Source organism: Falco naumanni, chromosome 5, assembly GCF_017639655.2.
Source record: "Falco naumanni isolate bFalNau1 chromosome 5, bFalNau1.pat, whole genome shotgun sequence".
NCBI classification, from domain to species: Eukaryota; Metazoa; Chordata; class Aves; order Falconiformes; family Falconidae; genus Falco; species Falco naumanni.
The window spans coordinates 15,309,889-15,334,364 of NC_054058.1; the positions used below are offsets into that span (position 1 = coordinate 15,309,889).

Here is a 24,476-nt window from a genome sequence, read left to right on the forward strand (position 1 = left end):
GCTGTGGTGCCCATTATGTAACTGCTTGCAATAAAATCAAATTACTTTTAGATTTCTTACATTGCATTCTCTCTCTTAAATACACAGATATGCACACACATTTCCCTCTACCTCTGCTCATGCTTTGCTAGAAACTTCTTTGCATGCTTGAAGACCTCCCTGTGTAGCCAGATGTGCTGTAGGAGGCCCTGATGTTCAAGGGGTTTGTGTTTTCATGTACCATGTATGTCTCGGCTGGCTCCCTATCCTGTTTTTCTGTCATCTTTTTGGAAATGCTGCTTTCCTGGTAGCTAGTACCTTATAAGTACAATGAGAAGCCTGACTGGAGAAAAGATGGATAACTGGGATGCTTTTGCCTTGTTATGAGACCAAGATGGAAGTTTTCACTAACGTCCCTGGTGGTACTGGTATTTGATCTATGTGAGTGGTTTCAGAGACCCATGGACATGCTCATATGCTGCGTTAGGCTGAATTCAGTTGGCTCCTGCTCTCCTCCACCTGTAAGATGAACAGCAGAACCCAAGCACTTGCCTCAGCTTAATTGGCAGCAATTTCAAGCTGTGATTTGCTCTGAAACTTTGTATATGGACATCTGTGGGAGATCTGCCTTTTTAATAGTAATATTGGTAAAGATTTTAATAATAATAAGTAGTAATACTTTTTAGTAGTTGTATTACCGAAGGAGGGCCTTCAAGAAGGCTGGAGAGGGACTTTGTACAAGGGCCTGCAGTCATAGGACAAGGGGTAATGGCTTTAAGCTGAAAGAGGGTAGATTTAGATTGGATATTAGAAAGAAGTTCTTTACTGTGAGGGTGGTGAGGCACTGGTACAGGTTGCCCAGAGAAGCTGTGGATGCCCCATCCCTGGAAGTGTTCAAGGCCAGATTGGATGGAACTTTGAGCAGCCTGATCTAGTGGAAGGTGTCCCTGCCCATGGTGGGGGGGGTGGGTGGGGGGGTGGGGTGGAAATAGATGATCTTAAGGTCCCTCTAAGCCAAACCATTCTATTTTTCATCATCATCATCAATCATGATACTGGCTTTCAAAAAACATTTTGATCACACTGTTCCCACAGAAAGTTTGAAAATGTCTGTGGGTAGTCACACCAATATGACTGCCTGGATTTTTAGATGTATGATTTAATTGCAAGTACTTTGTTAGCCTTTCATGTGGATATTCTTCTGAACTGGCTGTATTATGCAGTTGCAACTGAGACAGTGCTATACTAACAGCTTGTTTCAAGTTCATTGAGCTGATATCCCCACAGGTCTCAAGTGCATTTATTTGTCTTGTATTGCATGCATTTAGCAGTCAGAGATCTTCAGTTCAGAAGTCTACATATTGCTGTCACATATATGGCTGCTTTGGCTTTTCTCGTTACTTGTTGGCTTGTAAACATTAATTGTCATATTTGTCTTCAATCATAGCCAATTTTCCATTCTGCTTACTTTAACAATCAATGCCTTCTAGATTTCTTTATGGCTTGCTTTATCTATTTGAAAATCCCAGGTATTTTTCTACTAAATAAAACAAATAAGCTAGCTTTACTCTTTTGTATGCATCAGCAATTCTTAGATATATGATTTTTTTGCAACTTAATTGTTAATTATCAAATGACTGTGCCCTGCAAGGAAGCAAACTGTGACATTTAAGCTGTGGTTGCTACCTTTTGACTTTCCTGAAGAAGATTATTACTTTTTCAGATGAGCTTTGGTCTCATCTCTGAGTATATTTTGCAATAGTCTTCATTTGAAGATCCCCTTTGTGACAAGGTTTATGACACTGGAAGGCAATTGCAGTGCAGGTGTCTAGCCTGGTTATGAAGGTTTCTGTGAAGAATTCGGTGACACTTGGTGCCCACAATGTTGCAATTTCAAGATGCAGGCCTGATTAACTGAGAAGTGTTTTCCTAAGTGATTTTTCTTAAATCCTTTCTTAGTCACTGCTCTACTTCAAGGCGAGTTTTCTTTTGAGACTGAGAGAGATTTCTGTGAGTTAAAGTGGCTTTTGCAATTACTGTTAATTACCTTATGAGGAAGATGATGATTTGTGTGATTTGCTTTGGAAATTCATCTGTTTCAAAATTGTCTTCAGAAGCTGCTATGCTTAGAGCTTATGAGCAAAATGAAATGGCAGGATGGCAGGTTTACCCTTTTTGTTTGACATTTTCAGTATACAGTTGACGTAAAGACGGGGGGCGGGGGGAGTAGATACAACCCAAAAGCATCCTGTGGTAGTAAATAGCTCTTAGGTGGAAGTATGTCAGGTTAAGAAGGCGGCCTCCTTCAAACTGACTTTTTGTTATTCACTAGATGGTGTTTCTGAACTACTGTGATGTACCTTCTCAAAAAACCCACGATTTTTAAGCTATGGAAGCATATCTTATATGTCTTGTCTAATCTAAAACATTGCCTTACTTCTTCAATACTCTTTCACTTTCTAAGTGTGTATTTGAAATAAGCATTGTGATCCAAGCCTTATTAAAAGATAATTCTAGCTTCCTAATCAGGGACTCTTGAGTTTCTCCCATATTCCTCACATGACAGGTGACACAAGACTTGCTCCAGAGGGAATACTGAAAAGATTGAAACTGTTTATTGGAAGGTGGAATGCAAAAAAGGACATACAAAACCAGAAGTGATACAGCAAGGGAAGGTCAGCCTTTTTGTAGCGCAAGAATAAGCAAATGTTAAACTGATCCAATAGCATTTACTGTTTATTTACAACTAGTCTATAGAAGTCATTGAGCTAAAAGATATTGATGCTGATAAGAGCCCCAGAGAAGAGCAGACATTTGTAGAAACAATTAAGTAACTGTGTAATATTTCAGTCATGATAATTACACAAAGAGTTTTCAGGTGTAAATTCTTTCTTCAGAACTTTGTGAGCCTCTGATGAAAGGGGTATAGAATAAATATACCTCCAAGACAAACTTCTGCTCATGTCAACTTTCAAATATCTATCAGTCTGTCCTGCAGAAGGAAAACTGGATTTGACTTATAACTGATAGGACAGCCAGATTTTCTGCAGGAAACCATAGCCTCCTCTTACCTGCTGAAATACCTCTACAAATTTACTGTTAAGAGTCAAAACTTTGTGTTCTTATGTTGAAACTTTTGTCATTCACTACAGTGTAATGAAGTTGGCATTAGAATTAGATTTCTGAGTTAGTGGTCATATGGTAAAATTAAATAAAGCCTAATGTGTGAGGAACCGAGTGACATTAAATAGGGTGAAACAGAAATGTCTTTGCCTTTTCAAGGAGGAAGAAAACCCACAACTGCTAAGTCAACCCAGAATGTTTCGTTTGACCCAGGACAGTGTATGTTTCTCTTGCTTTATAAATCAGAGAGAAATAAAATAAGCTTTTGGACATGTCTAGAATAAAATTTTGGGTGGTTTTCTGTTGTTGTTCTCAAATGTCTACATTAGAATGTGAAACATTTCTCATTTTAATAAATTGTCATTTTTAGGTGACTTTATAAATAATTATTCTTGTTATATAACTTTATTTTTGCCTTAATCTTTGCATGAAAGACATTGGATTGGCTAAGCCTTCTTAGGAGAGCTGTGTTTATTTGCTACATTTTGCTATAACTGTTAATCCAGATTGTTTTCTTAAAGCAAAAGCACATGACAGCATATGTTAAAGCTTCTTTGACTTACGGTTACGTTTAAGACCTACAGTAACTACAACAGCTGCTGCAATGACTAATCAAAAACCCCTGGAAAAGGCTGAAAAGCCTCCTTTACCATCGTTGTGGTACACTGGATAGTACAGTAATCCTAGGTGATAATTACCTGACACAACTACACCAAAACATGTTGCAGTCTATGCTTACCCTTTTAACTGATGTGCAAGTCTAGGTATTAGGAATGAGGAACTGGAGCAAGAGGGTTAACTAAGATAATGATTTTTTTGAGAAAGAAGATAGGACAGCAAGGAGAATAGAGAGTCATACCATGACCCTTGTTCCAATACCACAAACCAAAGCAGTATGTTTAATAGTGTAGATGACACTTGATTACCAAGGAAGCTGAGGAATGGACTGCTGACTTTGATTTTTGGCTAAAGAAAGATCATGTGTCGATGATCTTAGAGATAATGGGGAGGTAGAGGAGGATTTTAAGAGGCAACCAGAAAGCAGAATAAAATTCAAGAACAGGAAAGGTTCTTCAGAAGTCACCTGGTCATTTCTATTCCCACCATTTTGGCTGGAGGGACTAAATCATGATTTAAGCAGCTGAAGGAGGTAGAAGATGGGAAGGAAGAGAATAAGGCTATACAGGAGGGGAGAAATCGCGTCTGCATTTGGCTTCTATTTCCTTACTTGAACGACCCCATTTTCCACTACATTGTCACTTTAGTTTCTCTCATCCCCTCCTTTGCCTCTTGAAATATTAGCAGTCTTTCCCCCAGAGTTTTCCAGAGGTGTCTCTGTGAGTTATCATTCCAGGTGACATAAGGAAGGCAAATTTCAATCCTTCTTTCTCCATATCAGGTCTCTTTATTTGGGGGAAGGCTGGAATTCGTGTTTGTAACTGTGTAACCTGTAACTGAAGTGGATTAATCCTGAATATAAAAAACCCCTCTGCTCTTCACAGACTCCATTAGATTCAATTCAGCTACATTTGAGTTCTAATGATTTCATAGTTTGGTAGATTTTGGATGCAATTTACTGTCCCAAGACGCAACTGACTGACTGGGGTAGTATGACTTCATCCATACCGATAAATATATTACATAGCAGGCATCAAAGGCCTTACAGTTAGTGAAAAGAAAATCACTGCAAAATGAGCATTTGTGGTGGCTGCCAAAGGGATTATATTTTTATTAGACAAGAGGGTCAAAAAAAATCTGTTACAGTACATACAGTGTTTGGGAACAGACCTTGAAAATGCATTGAGATACTAGAATTAAAATAATACAGTGCTCATAAAATTTGCATGCATACTGTGCCGCCCCCCCCCCCCCCCCCAGCGTTAGAGCTTTTTTTTTTTTCTCATGTTTTATGATCAGATTTTATGATAAGTTGTCTATGTTCCCCATTCAGGCAAAACACCTAAAACTATCTGCATTACAGGATAATGAAATTGTCACTTAACAAATGTAACTAATTTCATAATGCTAAAACACCTGAAAGAATGGGTCATTGGGACCAGACTCTGAGGAACTGTTTCCTGTGCCCATAAGGGATTGTTTACATAGACTTCAATGAGGTAATGCATATGATGTTGTATTATTGTAGAGACGACATGCAGTTATTCAGCCAGAATTTCCAGAAAAAAAGCATCTAATTTTTAAAATCATTCTTTAATGTGTCCAAGTGGTGTCCTGTTCCACAGTACTTCTGAATGTGGATGTTAAGGATGACCCTTCAAAGATACCTAAGCTTGTTTTCTGCAAGGATAGTTTAAGGTGATATTGGTATCCCTGTATCCTTTCATCACAGCCTTCCAATAAATAGAGGTGCATATTTAATTATACACAGATCAAATAATTTTCTTTTAAATTCTTCGGTGCTGGCGTCTAGTTCCTGTCAGAAAGTTGCAAGTTAGACTTCTGACTGCCACTTTCCAACTTTACTAGTACAGAAGGTATCACTATGGCTTATAGTGACTTCAAAGTTGCCCATTACTAAATAGGGTACAGCAGAATTACCTAGCCATTCACTGTTTTGTATGTAAATGTCATGAAAATAATTTAAACATCAAGTGGGTTTATGTTCTCCTAGGTCATTGGTCGGGGTCCTGTCCCCACTCCCCCTGGTCAGTTTTCGCAGGAGCATGGCATCTTTCATAAGCGTTTCCTGTTTAAAGGCATTAGACCTAGAAATTTGATACACAGTTCTCAAATCTGACATATTCTTCCTTTATGACTGTAATTGCTCTGTGCTTCTTGTCTGTAGAATAGAAATAGTACCACCTCTCCACTTGTCTTTTTCCATTTGTTTGGACTTTAAAGTATCTGGGAGAAGAAATGGACTGCATGACTGCAATACTACTTGCTGCTAATACCTTTGCTGTGTGGCATATATGATGAAGGCTTTACTTTTTTTTTTTACACAGGAATTCGTTGGACTTGACATGTTCTGTTAATGATGCTCAATATACTGGTCTATAAGGTAAATAAGAAATTAATGTGACTGTCAGAAGAACCATTTCAGAAAGTTCTGTCAAATGGAACTATTCAGTGCTGCAACCAGAAGAGAAGTAGTGGTTTGTTACTACAGATGTGAGCATCTGATGTAAAAAGCTGATCCTATTGACTTCAAGGCAAAACTCCCAGTGATCTCAGTAAAGCTGGTGGGGTTTTTTTGCACTACAAAACCACCTGAAACTTAAGTTAGCTAAGAAGCTAATCGAAACATTATGGTAAAGTTACTTTGGACAAGATGCAGAAATGAATGCCTTTCTCTATGTAGAGGAAACTTACATGGCATAAACCAGTTGAAGTGAATAAAAATACATGGCTGGGTCATGTTTATTTTATGCATGACTCCATGTACTTTCCATCTGCAAGTTTTAAGGTGCTTACTATTAGTGCATGCTGAGTTAAATTGGATTTAGAAGGATGCTGAAACTAGAAACATAATACTGGCTTCCAGAAAGACACAGATTTATTTATTTATTTATTTATTTATTTATTTTAGGAATACTTTGTTTCCTGCCATGGAGCACAGTTGTCAGCTCAAGGGCTGACCTTGACCACAAGGGCGGTAATCGTTGCTTTGTAGTCATGAGCATATGTTCAGGGTCTTTTACTGTTGATTGGGGTGTGGGGTGATTGTTCTGCAGTCTCCAGTATGTAGAGCGAGCCCATCAACTAACTACCAGCCTTGCACCTGTACCAAGCAGAGATAAAATTGTTCCAAGTGTAGCTGACAGCAAAACCTTCTCTCAGTAGTGACACACTTTTGCACACAGCTAAATGTAATGGGACTTAGCCCCCTGACTGAAACCAAGTATATTCTTCAGTCTTCATAATGGCACTTTGTGCAGTTATATTCTTTGAAGGCATTTAAATTTTGCCTTTAAGCTTCACTGTTTAAAAATGTAAAACTAATCGCCATCAACACTGGATATTTTTCAACAAGGTAAACTATTCTAGTAACTGTGCAGAGAGAAGCGTACAAATAGGTCACATGCAATCAATGCCAGCTTTCTGCTGGAATGACCCAGAATACCGTGCCAGAACCTGTTTCAGGTGTGAGCTGAGCTTCACCTCCTCCCTGCCTGTACATAAGGCTTTCAGAGCTTCTTTCCAGCATCATTTCCATACCGATTGTTTTCTGTGTCTACTGTAAATAAATGAGATAAATGTTTCAGGTGGAAGCCATTTCTTAGTATGTGGCTGTTTGGAGCGAAGTATGGTGTCGATATCAGAGTAGTTTCAAGGTACTATTATATTACCTGGAATACTAAGGAGTACAGTCTGTGTGTATGATGTATGCCTGCCCAATGAGCATATATAAATAAATGTTAAACAAAGGAAGCCACTTCTAAATCAGTCATGGTTGCAATCTGCAATTAATGCTTCTGGTACATTCCTGTATTTTTGCTCAACTCCGCTGGGTTCAATGGGGAGGGGATAAGGGATGTTCAGTGCTTGATCCAAGTGAGGTCAAGAAACAGGATTTATGTGGAACTCTACACAAGGATTTTCAAGTAGCTTCTCTCACACCTTCCTCTGTGCGCAACAAAATATATGCAGAAACCCCAAGCTAGGCATAATATGAGGGCTCTTTACATCCTGTAAAACAAAGGATGTGAAACAATGGTTGGGGCCTGCAATGTCATTGCCAGCAGAACAGCTTTGGTTTTTGTTTTACCTGGTTTATCAATTCCAAAATTGCATGCTCAAAAAAAAAAAAAAAAAAAAAAAAGAAAAGAGATAAACTGTTGAAAGGCGCTTTTCTGTTGCTCTGCATGCCTTTTTTCCTTCTGCTTGGCAACCTCCACACCTGCTGTTCTAACTACTAAAAATTGCCCTTTCTTTTGTTCTTGCAAGTATTTCTGCCTGCCTAAGAGGAGAGGACAGAGGATTCACTAGCATTTTTTCTTGGTCCTGTTGCCTTTTAACATTCAGAATTAAGTTCTTGTTAACAATTCAGTGTTCTTGGGGCTCCAAAATGTCGGGGCTCTAATTAGAATGTTTGCAGTAGCACAGACACACACTGCTCTTTAAACCAGCTTTTTAATGTATTCTTTAAGTGTAGAGCAGTGAAAAATGGCATTTTCTGCTGCAGTGAGAGGCTGGTGTGTTTAACAGGAACGAGGTAAAAGAACAGGTGAAAAGAAGTTACTCCCATCTTCCCACCATACAGTTTTTCTCTCCAACATTTGTTGGTTCAAGGCTCCCACATAGTTCCCTTTTTCCTTAGCTGGTGCAGTGGCAGCTCCTTTTCCTGCTCTACTCTGCTTTAAGAACAGCCTTAATTTGTGACGTTACTGAGAAACATTTCAGTATATGAAATGTTTGAACATAACATTGCAGATGTTTTAAGGAGGAAGGTCGCTTCTTTCTCTGTTTACATCGATGGGTGTTTTTCATCATTATCTTTAATGAGAGGGTGGGTAAGATTTGACCAGAATGTTTCCTGGAATCCAGAGTTATTTGCCTCTTGAGGGAACAGTGATGGCTAGTTTCAGATTTCAAAAAGGAAAAAGTCCTACGCTTTCAACAAATTCATACAAGAACCAACCCATCCTAGAAACACCAACACCACCACATGCATGGACACGGTAGATTAAGTGCAGAATTTTGCCAGTTCAGTGCAGGTAACTACCTTGGCCATTTTATTTCTCATAAGCCTTGTTGCTGCCAGCAGTAAGGGTATATCAACACTACTCTGTAGTATGAAGACAGCTGAGCTGGTTCTAGATGAACCAACATAAATACTTGGAAGCAACCTGTGTTCCTTCACAGGATAGACGAGTCTACGTGTAGGTCTGCACTAGGACAACTCTTGTGCTTTCAGTTCACATTTAGAACTGGCTTGCAGGACACTTTGAAATGTTTTCCTTAGGAAAGTTGGTATAACACTGCCAAAATAGTTGTAGTGCAAATCCATCTATGTCAGATAAACTACACATTGTGTTGGCATAGTAAAATGATCCTTATGAGGGGAAAAAAATATATTTTTTTGCTAGTTTAACCACAACTGGCAGCTTCTTCCTGCTAGCTGAGGTAAAATAGCACTGCTACATAAATCGGGGGTTGTACCCTTTCTTGACTTAGCTAACTGTGCCAGCAAAATTACCTGATTTTCTCATTGCAATGTGTCCTGGTTTTAAAATGTGTTAAATAGCATAGTGACATTTTTGAGTAGGAACACATCATTTCAATGCTTGCTGGCCTGAAAAACCATGTTAGACCGTTTCAGCAAGCACTAGCTCTGGTGCTGTAAGATAGGGCGTGCTTAAGGTAATAACTTTGGAAGGATTGATGCCTAGTGGTTAGTCAGAATTAAATTACAAATTGGTACCCATGCAGGGACTTGGAATGTTTAATTAGACTGTAAAAGAGTGGAGTAATAATTCATATTTGTAAAAGGAAACATCCTTTCTAAAGTTGATGGAAAGAGGAAAAAAGTATTCATGAGAATTTTGAATTCCTTTTAATTTGACCTGTTTAAATTAACTTTTTTTTTCTGAGTCCACTTTAGCTTTTGCCTAACTTACTCCATATATTTTATCACTTTGGAGCAAAATACTTTTTGAAACAGTTAGAAGGTTAGAAACCCATCTGTTTAGATACAGATGATTAATGATGTTCAAGAATGTGAGAATGAAATAAAATTTAGATGTCAGCAGACTTCACAGGAAGGTTTATTTTTCAGAAGAAGCCATTCTGAAAGGAAAATTTATCAAAAGTGTTCCTATGGAGGCTATAGGTAGTTCTTAATTTCTGTACTTATACAGCTGACAACGTATTGGTGAAACCAGAAATTTACTCACACGTATTTTTCACTGGATGAATCATTGGTATGATACTTTTTTTTCAAATGGATAATAAAAATACACTAGCTAGGTTTACTGCTGTGTTTATAGATACACATAGTCTCAGGTTTTAGCGCTATGCTGTAATACAGGCATGAGTGATATTTATTAGGTTTGGGAGATTTTTAAAATGTGCCTATTATGAAGGTAAGATTAGAGGGTTTATAACTTCTTTTATTTCTCAATAACATTTTTTAAATTACATGGATAAACTGTTTCCAATAAACTAGTAGAACTTGCATTATTAATTTAAGATTTGGAAATGGTAGTATTTTAAACTAAAAGTACATTTACTCTGGTTCTGTACTGAAAGTAGCTCAAAAACACAAGCTTAAGTTTCCCTAGAGAAAAGTTTTGCATTTGTTAAAAGCTGAGATAAGTTGATTAAAAATAGAGATTTGTAATCACTTTAAAATGAATGCTGTCCTGCTCTCGAGCTATCTTAGAAAATTATTACAAAACTATGTAAGTTTCCTTATCATTCCTGCCTCTTGGGAGACCAAAAGCATTTACAGTTTTAGAGTCAAAATTGAGTTGTTTCAAATTACTTTGTTCCCTGAATGGACTAGACTTGATAGTTTTATCTCACTAGATTTATTTATTAATTTTTTAATGAAACTTCAGTTCACACAGCTGGCTAATCTTAGAAGTTGGTTGCACAAAGTGACTCAGGTGCCTTGTTTGACTCAGTAATCCAGGTATACATCTGAACTGAGTTTAGTTCATTAAAAATAAGGATTCTGGATGACTACAACAAATTTTTGTCAGCTGCCTACACTCATGCTGATACAGTACATGCAAATGAGAATATTTCAGTCTCTTGACAAAACTAAGTGGTGTTCTGAACACTAGGAAAGGTTGCAGCTCTTGGCTGCAGAAGGAATTTTGCTTATGAGAAGTGAGAAAGTTTCCACTAACTTATAGCTGAAGTTAGTTATCGGTGTCAGTAATTCATCACAAGTGCAACTGCTATTTTTATAGCTGTCACCCCTAAGTAATTTGGGTGTTTTTCCCCAAAATGAGATCTAATATGTACAGTGAAGGGCCAGCAGGACAGATAACAACGCAACATTTTCTAACCTTCACGGGCAATAAATCCATAAGATCAAATATTTATCCTACCAAATGCAAATATGTAATGAATTGTACCAAGAAAATGATTAGTTTGAAATAAAAATTAGTTTATTTGCCCTGCAGCTACATTACAGTACTATCTTTAATATCTTTAGTTTTGCTGTTTAGACAGTGTGGAATTTGGCTATGAATAAAGATTTTGTGCTATGTTACTGAAGTTTCTCATAAGTTAAATTTTGTGGTTAAAAGATCTGAAAGTACCACTGATTCTGTAAATTTAATTCTCTTGTAATTAAGGAATCTGTTAACTTCTCTATCAGATTCTAATACAGAATATACTGCTTAGTCAGGCTAGGAACTGCTAAAATCCATTTCCAAGTTGCAGGCATATGCTGTGTTTCTCAGGACGTAGGTGTAGGGTAGGTCGCAGTGGCTGACTAAATGTGTTGGTGAGAAGGGAAAGGGTTAAAAGAGGCAGGAGATGAATGAACGGCCTTGAGAGTTGAGAGTTGTGCCATGATACAGGTTTCTTGGCCTTGTCCTGTTATTAACAGCTATAGGCTGCTTGAAGTTCATGAGATGGTCTTCAGGCTGTACTTAATAGCTTTATTTTTTGAGGACTCATGCATGTATCTTCGTAACTGTTTGGAGAATAGCTGGGGGAAATAATAAACATGGGGTGAAATAAAACAAAGTAGTTCATATTTTCAATTTTAAAATTATAAAATAAGGGAAGAATTTCATGAGCAAGTTACTGTGATATAAATTTGCTTGTCTTTAGCAACACTAAAACACTAACTGTAGAGACTCACGCATGCTTAACTTCAGCATATATGTGGTAAGATATTTTTTTTTTAAGGAAGAGGCACTGTGTCATGTTAATGCTGCACTATAATCCAGAAGGTTTTCTAACAGCAGTTCTTTTTGATAGGTTGTTGCAATCGTTTCAAGTAAGACAACTATCAACTGAAAAACAGTATCTGTTTTTCAAAACATTTTTTGAGGTTACTGTAGTGTGAAACCATGTTTTCTTCATAATCAGGTTTTCTTTTATGGCACTTACATTGATGCCCTTGCAATAAGACTGTGGTTTCATTGTAGTAGCATTTATGAACTCATAGTAGATGCATTTTAAAACTATTTTAACGTAAGAAGCGAACAGAGCTGGACTAGAAGTTAGGTTTGGAACACAGCCTTCTCTTTTCTATCTAATTTTAAACAATGCTCTCAACCATTGTGATTGTCTTGGCCACATTGTTTATCTCTTTACTGCTGCTGCAGTGCAACCGGTGTTGTCTGTTGTCTCCAGATGAGCAAAGGTTGAGAGGAGGCTATTTCCCTGCTGGTGATCCTCCTCGTTCCCACAATGTAGGAAGTGCAGCAAAGCTAATATGTGTCTGAGATTAGCGAGTGTGTTTTCCAGGAGGAGACTGGGGAATAAGAGATTATGGAAATAGAAGATTTTCTAGGTTTCATTTAATCATAACTGTGAAAGATGACCGTGTCCCAAGAGAATGGAGAAAGTGGAGGGAAACCCATAACTGCAGCTGCTGCTGTGGCGTGATTTCCCAGGGCCAGGTCAATGGTACTCGCTGAGATTGGAAGGCGTGCTGGACATCAGTGTGAAACGAGGGAGGGAGTCATCCTCAGTTATGTCATGCGTGGTGTGTTTTTACCTATATAGTTATGTCTGTATGTCAATGTACCTATCTTGGTATAACAGTGATATACCTATGTATATTTTGATTAACTATGAGAATTAGTAGAAGCTCCATGGTGTTTTGCATTGTTGTAATTCCGTAATTTTATTTACCTTAGAAGAGCTGGCTGCTATTGAGTTATTTATTAGGACCTTCTGGGCACTAGGAAAATACAAACAGTTGAAACTGTAACGACAGTGAACTTGCACAGACAACCTTGCCATAAAGTGTAGAGCCACATTTAAAAGGAGGTATAGCAACTACATTTTTTAAAGAAAGATTTTAAGAAGTGGAAGTTGTTAGCCTAAGAAAAGGTTGAGTGAAGATACGACAGCACTTTTTGTATGTATTAATTAAAGACTGATGCAAAGAGAGGTGTAAGCAATTTGTCTGTAGGTAAATCATTCTCCAGCTCCACTGGGGATAGGATGGGCTTGAATCACAGCACAGAAGCTGCAAGTTAGACACAGGAAAACCTTTCCAGCCACGAGGTTAGAGAAATGCTGGAAGGGAATTGCCTGAGAAGGCTATAAAACCCCTCGGGCGGTGGAGATTCTGTGAACTTATGCTAAGAATGGTTTAGGTGTAGGTAATCCTGTGACAGAAAGATGGATTAAATGATCTCTTGAATTGCCTTATTTTCTGTTATTCTGTACAGAGAGCTAACTTGTGAGGCAGTGCTGATGTATTTAATAAATTCTCTTGCTAGCTCCTTTTATTCTAATAACAAAAAATTAAAAATGTGCACTGTTTTTCAAACATCTCTTCTAAACGTAGCTTTTCTTTTCCTTCAAACTGAGGGGAAAATTATTTCTACATATAAATCTTGCCACACAAAATGGTTATTTGTCTTGGCAGCTTTTCTTTCCAATGATTCACTGATTCCCTTCAAGAAAAGACAGATAAAACTATAAGGATAACCAAAGCAATGTACGTAGCAGCAGAGTAAGTGCTAAAATGTCATGGTGTGCAAGTAAAAAGTAAAATCTGGTGTGATGATCTAATACATATATCTGATCCCTGCACCTAAAGTCCATGGTGTGAAGGGAGGTTAAAGGCAAACGAGTTCAATTTCTGCAGTGATGACATTAGAAGTTGCGGTGCAATTGCAGGCTCTTCATCGACTGAAACAAAAAGCCACCCACCTGCTCTGTCCAATATTAATGTCTTTTCTCCTTTATCATAACTTTATAGCACCCTTCCTTTGAATGTTGCTCTCTTTGAATCATTCATTGTTGCATCTTCTGCAAGGGAAAGCAATATTCTTAACATAATCCTTATTCTGTGAAAAGATAGCAAAGCATTTAAAAAACATGAGTAAGGACCATTTCTTCTATTTTATAGTAGACATGTTGAAACAGAGAGTGAAAAAATGCCTCTAAAACTGTGATTCCTCAACCATTTCTTTAATCTGCTTTATGATGTAGCTGCAGAGATACTTGTGATTGCTAGCAGAGGCGAGGAGGTGGTGTGAGGCTAGGAATTGCAAAGGAGATGGAAAAAGATAAGTACTCTTCTTCCCTCCACAGTGACCACAAATAAGCTTAAAATGGTGCATTAAAAATTACAGTTGATGTATGCATTAGACTACCCTTCTAATCATTGATTTACAGAATGAGAAAGAAAACCTAATCTCTTAGCCTTCAGGCCCTCAGTTTACTAAAAAAAAAAACCAACAAAATACAAAAAACCCAACAACAAAAAAACAAACAAAAAAGAAACTATAACAAAATCTACCTTTCCTCTTTCCTTCAAATGTAATTCTCTAATTTTAGAGTATCCTGTCAGTCTTGACTAATAATAATAATGAAAAATTATTCAGCTAGATCACTGCTAATTGCCATGTTTCTACCGTCTCTGTTCCGTGGCCTAGCATTAGGAAACACTTTGTATGATCCAGACACTTTCTTTTAGCGTGCCACCTGTTCTCCTGTCCATCTCTTCCACCCAGCTGATTGAGCTCTAATAACTTGGAGACATCCTCATGATATTGCACTAAATATAACTGCTTTAGTCAGACAACAGCATGCAAAAACATTTTTTCAATATGGTCAAGTAGTGAATGGTTAGTTGTATCCCTGTCCTCCTAAAAATGGTCATTCTTAGTTTAGTGAGTATAAGCAGTACTTATAAAATTGAGCATTTCCCTATCATCACAAATATGTATATATGTGTGCATCCACACAGATTCTGTCACTCTCCCGGCTCCCAGCCTTTGATGTGTGGCCCTAATGTTCTAGTCTCTCGCTCTGATCTTCCCAGCTGGCACTTAATAAAATACAAGCATCACAAGACTTGGATTAAAATGCCAGTTTCATTGTTGCTAGTTCTATTGGACATAATTGAATAAATCTTCCCCTCCTTGAAAAGCTTCTGGATTTCTACATACAGTACTGATGAAAAAATTACCACCAGTAAGGCTGTATGTACTTCAATATAGCAGCAAGACCGAACTTTGCAAAAAATACCCATCTTCTTTCAACCCCCACACACCCCCACACCTCCCACCCCCCGACCCCCATCATTCTAACTGCCTGGTGAAATTACAAGAGATGTTTTACTTTACAGAAATGAATGTACAATGTAATTACTATCTTTAATCTACCTTCATCAACAACACTGAGAGAAATAAAATTTAGCATAAGCCCACAGTAGGAAGCATTAATTATATTAGTCTCCTTAATTATTTAATTGGATTCTATATTAACCATTCCATTAACTTTCTCTAGATCCACGTCATGCTTACGAGCTTGTAGTGGCCTGGATTATCTCATTTACTTCCAAAAACGTTCTTACGTTTCTTCGGATCCTCTGAAAGCTGCCATAGTTGCCCAACAAACTGAAAAAAGGATATGTATGTCCCACAACCAACTCTTCTAAAATAAATGGATACAAATTATACAGAATTGCAAATATCAGATTACAAACCTTAGTATCAACTCATTAATGTCATTCTAAATTATTCTTGATACAGAAATATTTAATAGTCTTAGCTATACCAAACATCTGTGTCTTCCCAGATACACAACAGAAGTGCTTATTGATCTCTTTTTAATTAACTGTTACTAAAGCCAAGATTTCCCTCTAGTAATGAATCACTATCAGAATTCCTGCAGCTTTGGTTTACTCAGGAAAAAAATCGTACTCCTTTTATTCCCAATAATACTGGCAACAGCTTGTTCTTTGTATCTGTTTTTTTTTTTTTGATTAAACTCCTACATTCTTAACCTCTGGCTTACATTCAGTAGTATTCTTTTTTATGCAGTTCTAACTTTAAGTCTGCTTGTTGTTTTAATTATATTCCTCTGAAAAAAAAAGCTGGCGGCTTTTTCAAACAGGATTGATGCTTGGAGAAATATTCTTAATTACATTCATAGTTTTCTGCACTTTTTCCCCCCTCATAGTATTATGTTTATGATTGTTTTCCCCTTGGAAGAACTGACAGTTTAAAGCTGCAAATGCAGCGGTTTGGATGTTACTTATGTTTGCAGGTAACAGTATTGTGATTTCCTGTAGAAAAATCACAATGATCTTTAGGTTTGCGATCTGTTGTTTTTCATATGCTAGGATGACTTCTTAGAGAATCTGCATTTTTTTGTTAGTGAGAAATCTTTTGTCTCTAAACCCTTTGTAGATAGCCCTGTGTCTCCCCTCCTGTGCCCACACAGGATACTCAGAATTCAGTTATTCATGATAATGATGATTATCTCTCCCCTTTTGTTATATGCAAGTGCAGTTGTCTTGGGATTTTTATTTTGATTCGGTACATTGTAGTAGATGCCTGTCAGTAAACTACCTAGTATTTATATGATACAACACTGATTTCATAAGCATTTGGCATCATGTTGTTCTTGAGCTGTCAGAAACAGTGTAATTTTTTACATAAACTGTCATTTTCCTTTCTTTTTTCCAAGTTACTCCTTTATACTAAAAACACTTATTTTAACGAATCAAGACTCCCTCTACCAGCTTTCAGTAGCACCGCCTAGGCTTTCTGGTTTGTAGCCCAAGCTCCCAGTGTTGTTGTACAAACCCATAAATTACATCTTTATTATTCCCTAATGTGAATGTCAGTTTAGGATGTTGAAGACCTTTACATCCAGCTTTAGTCTGTGTTAGCAGGGACAGCAGGATAGGGTACCAGATGTTCGTTCCTGCTGATGTTGATAACAACACTTGAATTGGGACAGAGCCTCTGCTAGAGCTGTAGAATGTGCAGCTGGTGGCGTTGAATCAAAGGATATTAAGATGCGCTTGGATTCACCCAGTTGCGCGGCTGTTGTGCAAAAAACTGGGATAGCCTTTTTATGATGACTGCTGGCCAAACTGCATCACATCTCACCCTCATTTCTAGGAAAACAAGAAATAATAATCCCGTAAAATGCGCTTGATTCTAATGAAAAGACATTTTTTGAAATGTTTCCAACCATCTCAGTTGCTTGACCCACTTTCTGAACGACTGCACCCTCTAATGGGGTAAAACAGATTGACTTTCAAAGCAGCCAATTTATTTTTATATTATTTATATCCTTCTAGTCCTTATAGGGATAATACAACAGCCCATTCTTGTGACAGTAAAACAAGCACAGTTTTGCTGAATGTAGATTACAGGGGAGGTGTGAATATCCAATAAAGACTTTATATGATTCATCTCTACTCTGGGTTAATGAAAAGTATGTGAATAGCTGTATACACTCATGGTGAAGTAGGAAGGGAATTTTAACAAAATTGTAAAAATAGAGTTTATTTTCCTGGACTTAGAACTGAAATAACATGATTATTTTTTTTCTTCTTGTGTGAAGCCATCTTATTTTACCAAAGGTTTGTGGGGAAGTAAAAGTTTGAACAATGACAGTGTAATGAAGCAGGCACTTAATCATGATATTGCATCTTGTCAAACAGGTAATTCTCTAATGGACCAATGAAAGCCAACGATGACAAGTTGTGGTCAACAGTCCTTGAATGTGCTGATGGTTCTGCTTTCATTACTCTTATCAGCAGGTAACTTTTATACTTTGAATTACTCTTTACTGATCTGTGTCACGGGGAAAAAAATGCAACTTAAAACTGGATTCCTACAAAATAAACAAGAACAAATGAGTTATGAATTAAGTAATAAATAAAAAAAAACCTCTTTGTGTTTACAAGCTGGAAGCTGGAATTTGAAATGCAATTGAAAATTCAGTGTAAGAAGGAAAAGGTGGTGGGACACTGCCATGGTAAAGAAGGCTGAAAATTAAAAAAAAACAAAGCTACTATTTTGATGTGCTAGTTTTTCAGCTCATCTAAAAGACAAAAGCAAGCTCTACATCACCATACAATCCAACCATTTTGCTAAATAGCCATCTATTGGAAATAGAGCAAGTCATGTTCCAATGATGTGTAGTTAGTTGTACGTGCACTCAAGAGCATGTGATTGAACTTGGAACTTCAGTTATTCGTGAGATGAATACATTAGATACACTGTAACTTGTCTTATGTATATATTTAAAAGAAAAATATATGACATCATGGTATGCAAATATTATGTTATTTTCCTGAATCTAAAGAGCTGACTGGACCAGGGAGTGGTTCCAGAGATTTTTCTCCTGGTGGTTGGTAGATCTGCCCTAGATATTTGCTGCTAGCACATAGAAAGGATTGGTGCGGAAATCTGTCAGTTGTTAGATGGAGAATTAGTAAAATGCTATGATTATTAGTTGCATTTGTTCTTCAGGAGTTACTTACAACATTAGCATTTTCTGTAATTCAGAATGAAATTTTTTTAAAAGTATTTTAAAAGGTTCTTAGTCCAGATAGATTTGATTCTATGAGTTTTTAACTCTCTTCGCTTTTATCCTTCATTCTTGAAGCACTTTTTAATAAAAAAAAAAATGTTTTTTTTCCATCGCTGCTTCATATTCCCTTGTACTACATAATACCCTTAACCACCGTTCTTAATAGTTCACCAGGCATTATAGAGCTTGAAGTATCCTTTTGCTCCAGTAAGGGTGGTTACTACTCTGTCTGCGTAACTTCTGTAATATTCAGTGTTAGATTCTCATCAGTTAGTCAGGGGTGTGTTTTGTTGCGCACAGTCTCATTGCTTGTTTGCAAGTGTTGAAGCTGATTCTTGCTAATGATAGTTCATTATTCAGCTATAACTGACACAGTCCTTCTGCTAACAATATTACAGTATTACCACCTAGACTATGTCTCTGCCTAACCTTAAAACAGTTTTCCTTTAGAGTCCTTCCACTAATATCCCTATGTATGGCGCTGCATCCCTAGTTATGTAACTGCCCTCCTCCTATGCACTTGAATCGGGCAAAGGGGTTGTAGCAGCTTCTTTGTTGTTTTTCCAAGTTAAAGTAATTTCAGGAAGCTATTTCCCTGGTGCAGGAATGAAGCAGATTATTCAAGAGGCTGTCAGTGAATGTATCCCAGTGATCAAACATCACAAAACTTTTCCAGCTGCTCTGTCTCTTCTGTTGATTTCCATTAAATTTTCATGCTTTTACCACTTGTTGTAGGGGACTTCTACTAGATACTTCCTGAGATCCCACTTCTCCAACCATTTTCCTCAAGATGCTATAAATATTTGTGTTCAAGTTGAAGGGGACACTGTGATTACACCATGTGTGCAAATAGTAGTCACTGGTATATATACACACTTACTCCCTCAAACCCAGACATAAAGCCAGTGTTCTAGTATGTTCTTCTCATAGAAGAAAAGTACCGCTTCTGAAGTACAGTGTTTTTATTTGAAATTAATTACATATAGGCTTTACTTTTTGCATAATTTATTAACATCACAAATTATTGTCTGTGTAAATGTGTGCCTTATCTTCTTGTTGCTCCTTGGCTATTAGTATTTTATTATCTGACATCCATTATTAGCATGTAGAGTACAGGCTTGATCTGAAATCATCACAAGCCTTTCATGCCAGTCTAACTCATCTCCTTGGGGAATTTTACTACTGACATCTGAAGGAGTGGGTTTAGGTCATTGCTAACTCAAACACATTTTACAGGATGAAACTTTTTATTTTGCAGCCAGCGTGAATTTGATTTTTTCTTTTGTTCCAGACAGGTCAAATTCCATAAAGAAAAACTACTGGCTTTATGCAGTGAGAATGACAGGGGGGAAAAAGGATGCTACTCTCACTGGAATAATACAAACATCTTTTTTTAAACTGAGCTGAAATGGAAATTTAATGGCAAGACTCCTTTTGAGTTCCCTAGATTTACAGACTTCTGTTTGTAAAGTCATGTTTTACTTCCAAGTCATTGATGTACTAAGATTCACGATCTTAGTACTACATTTTTAGAATCTGTACGCATGGTTGAAAGCTGCACTTAACAATTGGAAGAGTAACTTTCACTGGCTCCACAGGAGAAATGAAAGTAAGGGCACATGTAACAGGAAAGTTCCCAGAGCAGCTGTTCTCTGAGGCTGGTCTTCATTGTGTCAGAAAAGGAGAGAAGCAACGACAGTGGCAGTGGAGCAGAGATGTGGTCAGATACCGAGGTCATGGCTCAGAATGCGGATGAGGTTTGGCAGCTTTAGCTGTCTGGTTAGGAAGGAGATGCAGTTGTGGTTGCCTAACACAGGCACAATGCTCTCAGGGCAGGGACAAACAATGCTGAGAGGAAAGGGTTCAGCTCGGAGTAGGTAAGCTATGGCTCCATTTAAAAAAAGGATTAAATTGGATTAAGAATACTGAAACTTCAGACTGGTTTTATTTCAGTGCTATCAAGAGCACAATGGCATGCACTTTTAGGGTTCATGAAGGCTTACTAGTTGTACTAGCAGCACAAGGAATGCGTAATAAAGGCAGCAGCAGCGTGCAGCCGTGCCAGAACGCCATTTCTGACCACTAACTCTTAGATTTGCTTTGCAATAATATTGATACTTCTATTCATTTAATGGAGTGAAACACATTTATGAAATCAGGGATGAGGGCAAGTCTTATATTTACCATCAAAAATTGACAGATTATTTGGACATTACAGTATTTTTTCTTTGAAGTAGGAAATGAATGTCCACATAGCAAAATTTATCAGAGGATCTCAGATGAATGGCGTTGTGCTAAGTAAACTGCATACATGCGGATCTATATGGAAAGCTTGTAAAGACCAACCATTCTGAAAGCCTTGAGGCTTTGAAAATTTAGTAGCCAAATAAAAATTTTATTCAGCATTACACAGATCTGTAACCATGAACGTATAGGGAAGTAACAGTTTGATCTACACTGTCTCTTTACTTTTTAAGTTAGGAGTAAATAAATTTTAAGATAAGCTTATATCAGTCATTTGAAGCATGACAGACTATTCTCTCAAAATTAGTAGGAACAGAGATAGGAGCATCTGTATCACTTACCTGTTCAGTAATACTTTCAAAAATAGCATGAGAATTTGCACATGCGATTCCACTTAAGAAACGGCTGCCATCTTTGCAACATACAACTTAAAAGTATTGCACCTGAAAGACTCCTATCTGAAGTATTTCTGTGGAAGTAAGGTTCTTTAATCCTCAGGATTTAAGTGAAGTTATTTTCAGGAAAACTGCTTGAAAAAAAACCCCCACTTTGTTTATTGGATCTCTGATTCTCTGAGAAGAAAAGACAGCAAGTAAAATTATACAGATTAAAAAAATCTTTATCAATTTATTGTACTGTTTACAAGGTCTGGCTGGGATGGGGTTAATTTTCTTCACAGCAGCCTGTATGATGCTGTCTTTTGGTGACCAGAATAGTGTAGGTAGCACATGGTATTTTAGCTGTTGCTGAACAGCCCTTACATAGGGTCAAGGCCACTCCTGTTTCTCAGCGTGCACCCAGCGAGGAGGCCAGGGTGGGCGTGAGTCTGGCAAGGGACACGGCTGGCACAGCTGACCTGAACTGGCCAAAGTGATATTCCACACCACAGAACAGCATCCTCAGCAATAAAACTGGGGTTAGAGTTTATGCAAAAATTGCTCAGGGACTGGCTGGACTTCCGTTTGCTAGTAGTGAGTGATTGCTTTAGCATCACTTGTGGGTTGGGTGTAGTTGTTGGTGTTGGGTTTTTTTCCTTATTCATTTATTGAATGGTCTTTATCTTGACCCGTGAATTGTCATGCATTGCCCTTCTGATTCTTTTGCCCATCCCACTTGAGGCAGCGGGGGAGTGAGCAAGGGGCTGGGTGGTCATTAGCTGCCTACCAGGGTTAGCCCACCACACAGTGACTACCAAATTCAGACTGTGATTCAGTCATCACATTATGGTCTTACTTGTGTATTTATTTTAATCAATGACACACATTTTACAATTTAAGGATTTGCTTGAAACTACATTTTATTACAGACATCACTCCTCCTCTGACCTGATGTTATCGTCATTCTGCCTTCATTCTGTAGTCATCCTTCCCCCAGTTTTCATCCCCAAAGAAATTTGGGGTTTATTTTCCTTTTAAAATGAGCAAAGAACCCATCTAGGGATCAGAAGACACTTTTGCATGTCGTGTTAAGCAAACCACTTTGCAGTGATGAGCCAACTAAACTTCTTAGGGTCCTGTAGCCCTCTAGTACATTCTCACAGTGCAGTGCCTCTATCAGAGCACTGGATGATTGCAGAAAATGGAAGTATTTGGTTGCTTATGAAACATAAAGAACTAGTTTTAGTTCTTATAACACCCACTAGATGTATAAACAAGTCAGGCATAATCTTACAGGGCTGTTGGTTGCTTGTGGTGGCTTAACACAGGTGTAATTCACCTAAGCTAAGTTGTAGTAATAACATATGAAAAAAATTGGCTATACTATTATTTGCAAAGCTGGTTCTAGCAATAAATATATTCCATTAAACTGTCCCAAACTTGAAACTACCATCTATACTGGAGGCTTCAAAAATTACTAATGTGTAAGTAGTTTAATAATGTAACTTTTAAAAGAAAAAATAAGTTAATATTCTTTAGCCATAAAAGGCATTCATTTTACCTGCATTTTGATAAAAGGATGATTCTGTTGATAATGCACGATAAACAAAATTTGTGTTGCACTCCAAGGCTTTGCAGGTATCAAAGAAGAAAATTTTGTTTCCTAGGAGCAGCTGATATAATCAAAGTGCAGATATTCCAACTAAGAAAGAATAAGTCAAGATAGCTACAAAGTGAGAACTGTCAAACTGTTCAGGTTCTGATCAATTATATTTTCTCTATGGCTGCAACTGAAGTAGTACATACATTAAGCCATCTATTTCGGATGAGAAATCTGTAGGTTCAGTGGAAATTTTCCTTCAGTTGGATAGGGAGAACAATGGACAAGGTGGGGAGAAAAAACCCAGACACATATGTTCAGGACATAAGCAGTCCCTGAAGGAGAGGAATGGGAAAACATTTTTCTTACTAGAGAGTTTATTGCACAGCTTTTTCGATACAGTGCGTATGTGTCTTCCTTTGAAGCATCTGAAGCTGGACATTTATCAGAGAAGGGTTAGATAAGTGCTCTTCTGCTGGATACTGTAATCAAAGACACTGTGGATAAGCATCACTATTGGAAGTGCAGCGCTACACTATGAGGGCTACCCCTTCACTTGCACTTATTTGGACCAGTCATAAGATTTACTTTCTGTTTGTTGACATCAGGCATAGACACACTTTTTTTCCTAGGAATGATAACTAGTGGAACTACACGCATTGTAATACATGTAATGCACCCTTGCAAGCAGGTACCAAACATGTACAAAACACTTGGGAACCTTTATAGATGCCCAACCACAGGCTTCTCATGTGATTTGACTTGCCTTGGATCATCCACGTGTGCAGTGGATCTACAAGAGACCTGCTTCTCCTCCACTGAAAGCTGGAGACTAGACAGAACAGCCTAGGCAAATCTTAGCTGACACTGAAAAACAGTGTTCAAGTAACTCAGTCGAGCTCCTGTTCATATTAGAAATCAAATACTTAGTTAAAAGTTCTGTTTAATTTATGGATTTCTCCCATGCCACACGTTACTTCCATTATTTTCTAGAGTTCAGTTTTCCAAAAACAAATGGTATGTAGTTAGAACTGATGTGATGATGGGACAGAGGGCAACCTCAGCAAGTTTCCTGTCGCTGTAGAAGTGGGAAGGGTGGACGATATGCCATAGGGCTGTGCTGCTATCCAGAGGGAACTGGACAGGCTGGAGAAATGGGCTGACAGGAACCCCATGAAGTTCAACAAGGTGAAGTGCGAAGTCCTGTGTGGTGCTGCCAGCAGGCTGAGGGAGATGATCCTTCCCCTCTACTGAGCACTGGTGAGGCCACACCTGGAGTGCTGTGTCCATTTCTGGGGCTTCCCAGTACAAGAGAGAAATGGAACTACTGGAGCAAGTTCAGCAAAGGGCCACTGAATTATTAATGTGGCTGGAGCATCTCTCATATGCAGAAAGGCTGAGAGAGCTGGGACTGTTCTAGTCAAAGGAAGAGAAGGCTCAGGGGAATTTATTGATGTATATAAGTACCTGAAGGGGGGGATGTAAAGAAGACTGAGCCAGGCTCTTTTGGGTGGTATCCAGTGACAGGACCAGAGGCAAAGGACACAAACTGAAAGAGAGCAGTTTCTCTCTGAACGTCAAGAAAACACTTTTTCATTGTGGGAGTGACTGAGCACTACCACAGGTTGCCTGGGGAGGTTCTAGAGTCTCCATCCTTTGAGATCTTCAAAGGACATGGTTCTGGGCAGCAGGCTGTAGGTGGA

General features: G+C 38.0%; 1 protein-coding gene across 5 annotated transcripts in view; it reads left to right on the plus strand.

The window, feature by feature from the left end:
- Nucleotides 1–24,476, plus strand: part of SHISAL1 (shisa like 1) — an 86,383-nt gene that overhangs the window by 22,275 nt on the left and 39,632 nt on the right. For all 5 annotated transcript variants that reach the window (XR_005828165.1, XR_005828166.1, XM_040596332.1 and 2 more), the window contains exon 2: nucleotides 17,678–17,776. Coding sequence is in view for 3 of the 5 variants with exons in the window: in XM_040596332.1 (XP_040452266.1) it covers nucleotides 17,710–17,776 (67 nt within the window). In the remaining 2 variants the exon portion in view is untranslated. The remainder of the gene's footprint in view (nucleotides 1–17,677; nucleotides 17,777–24,476) is intronic.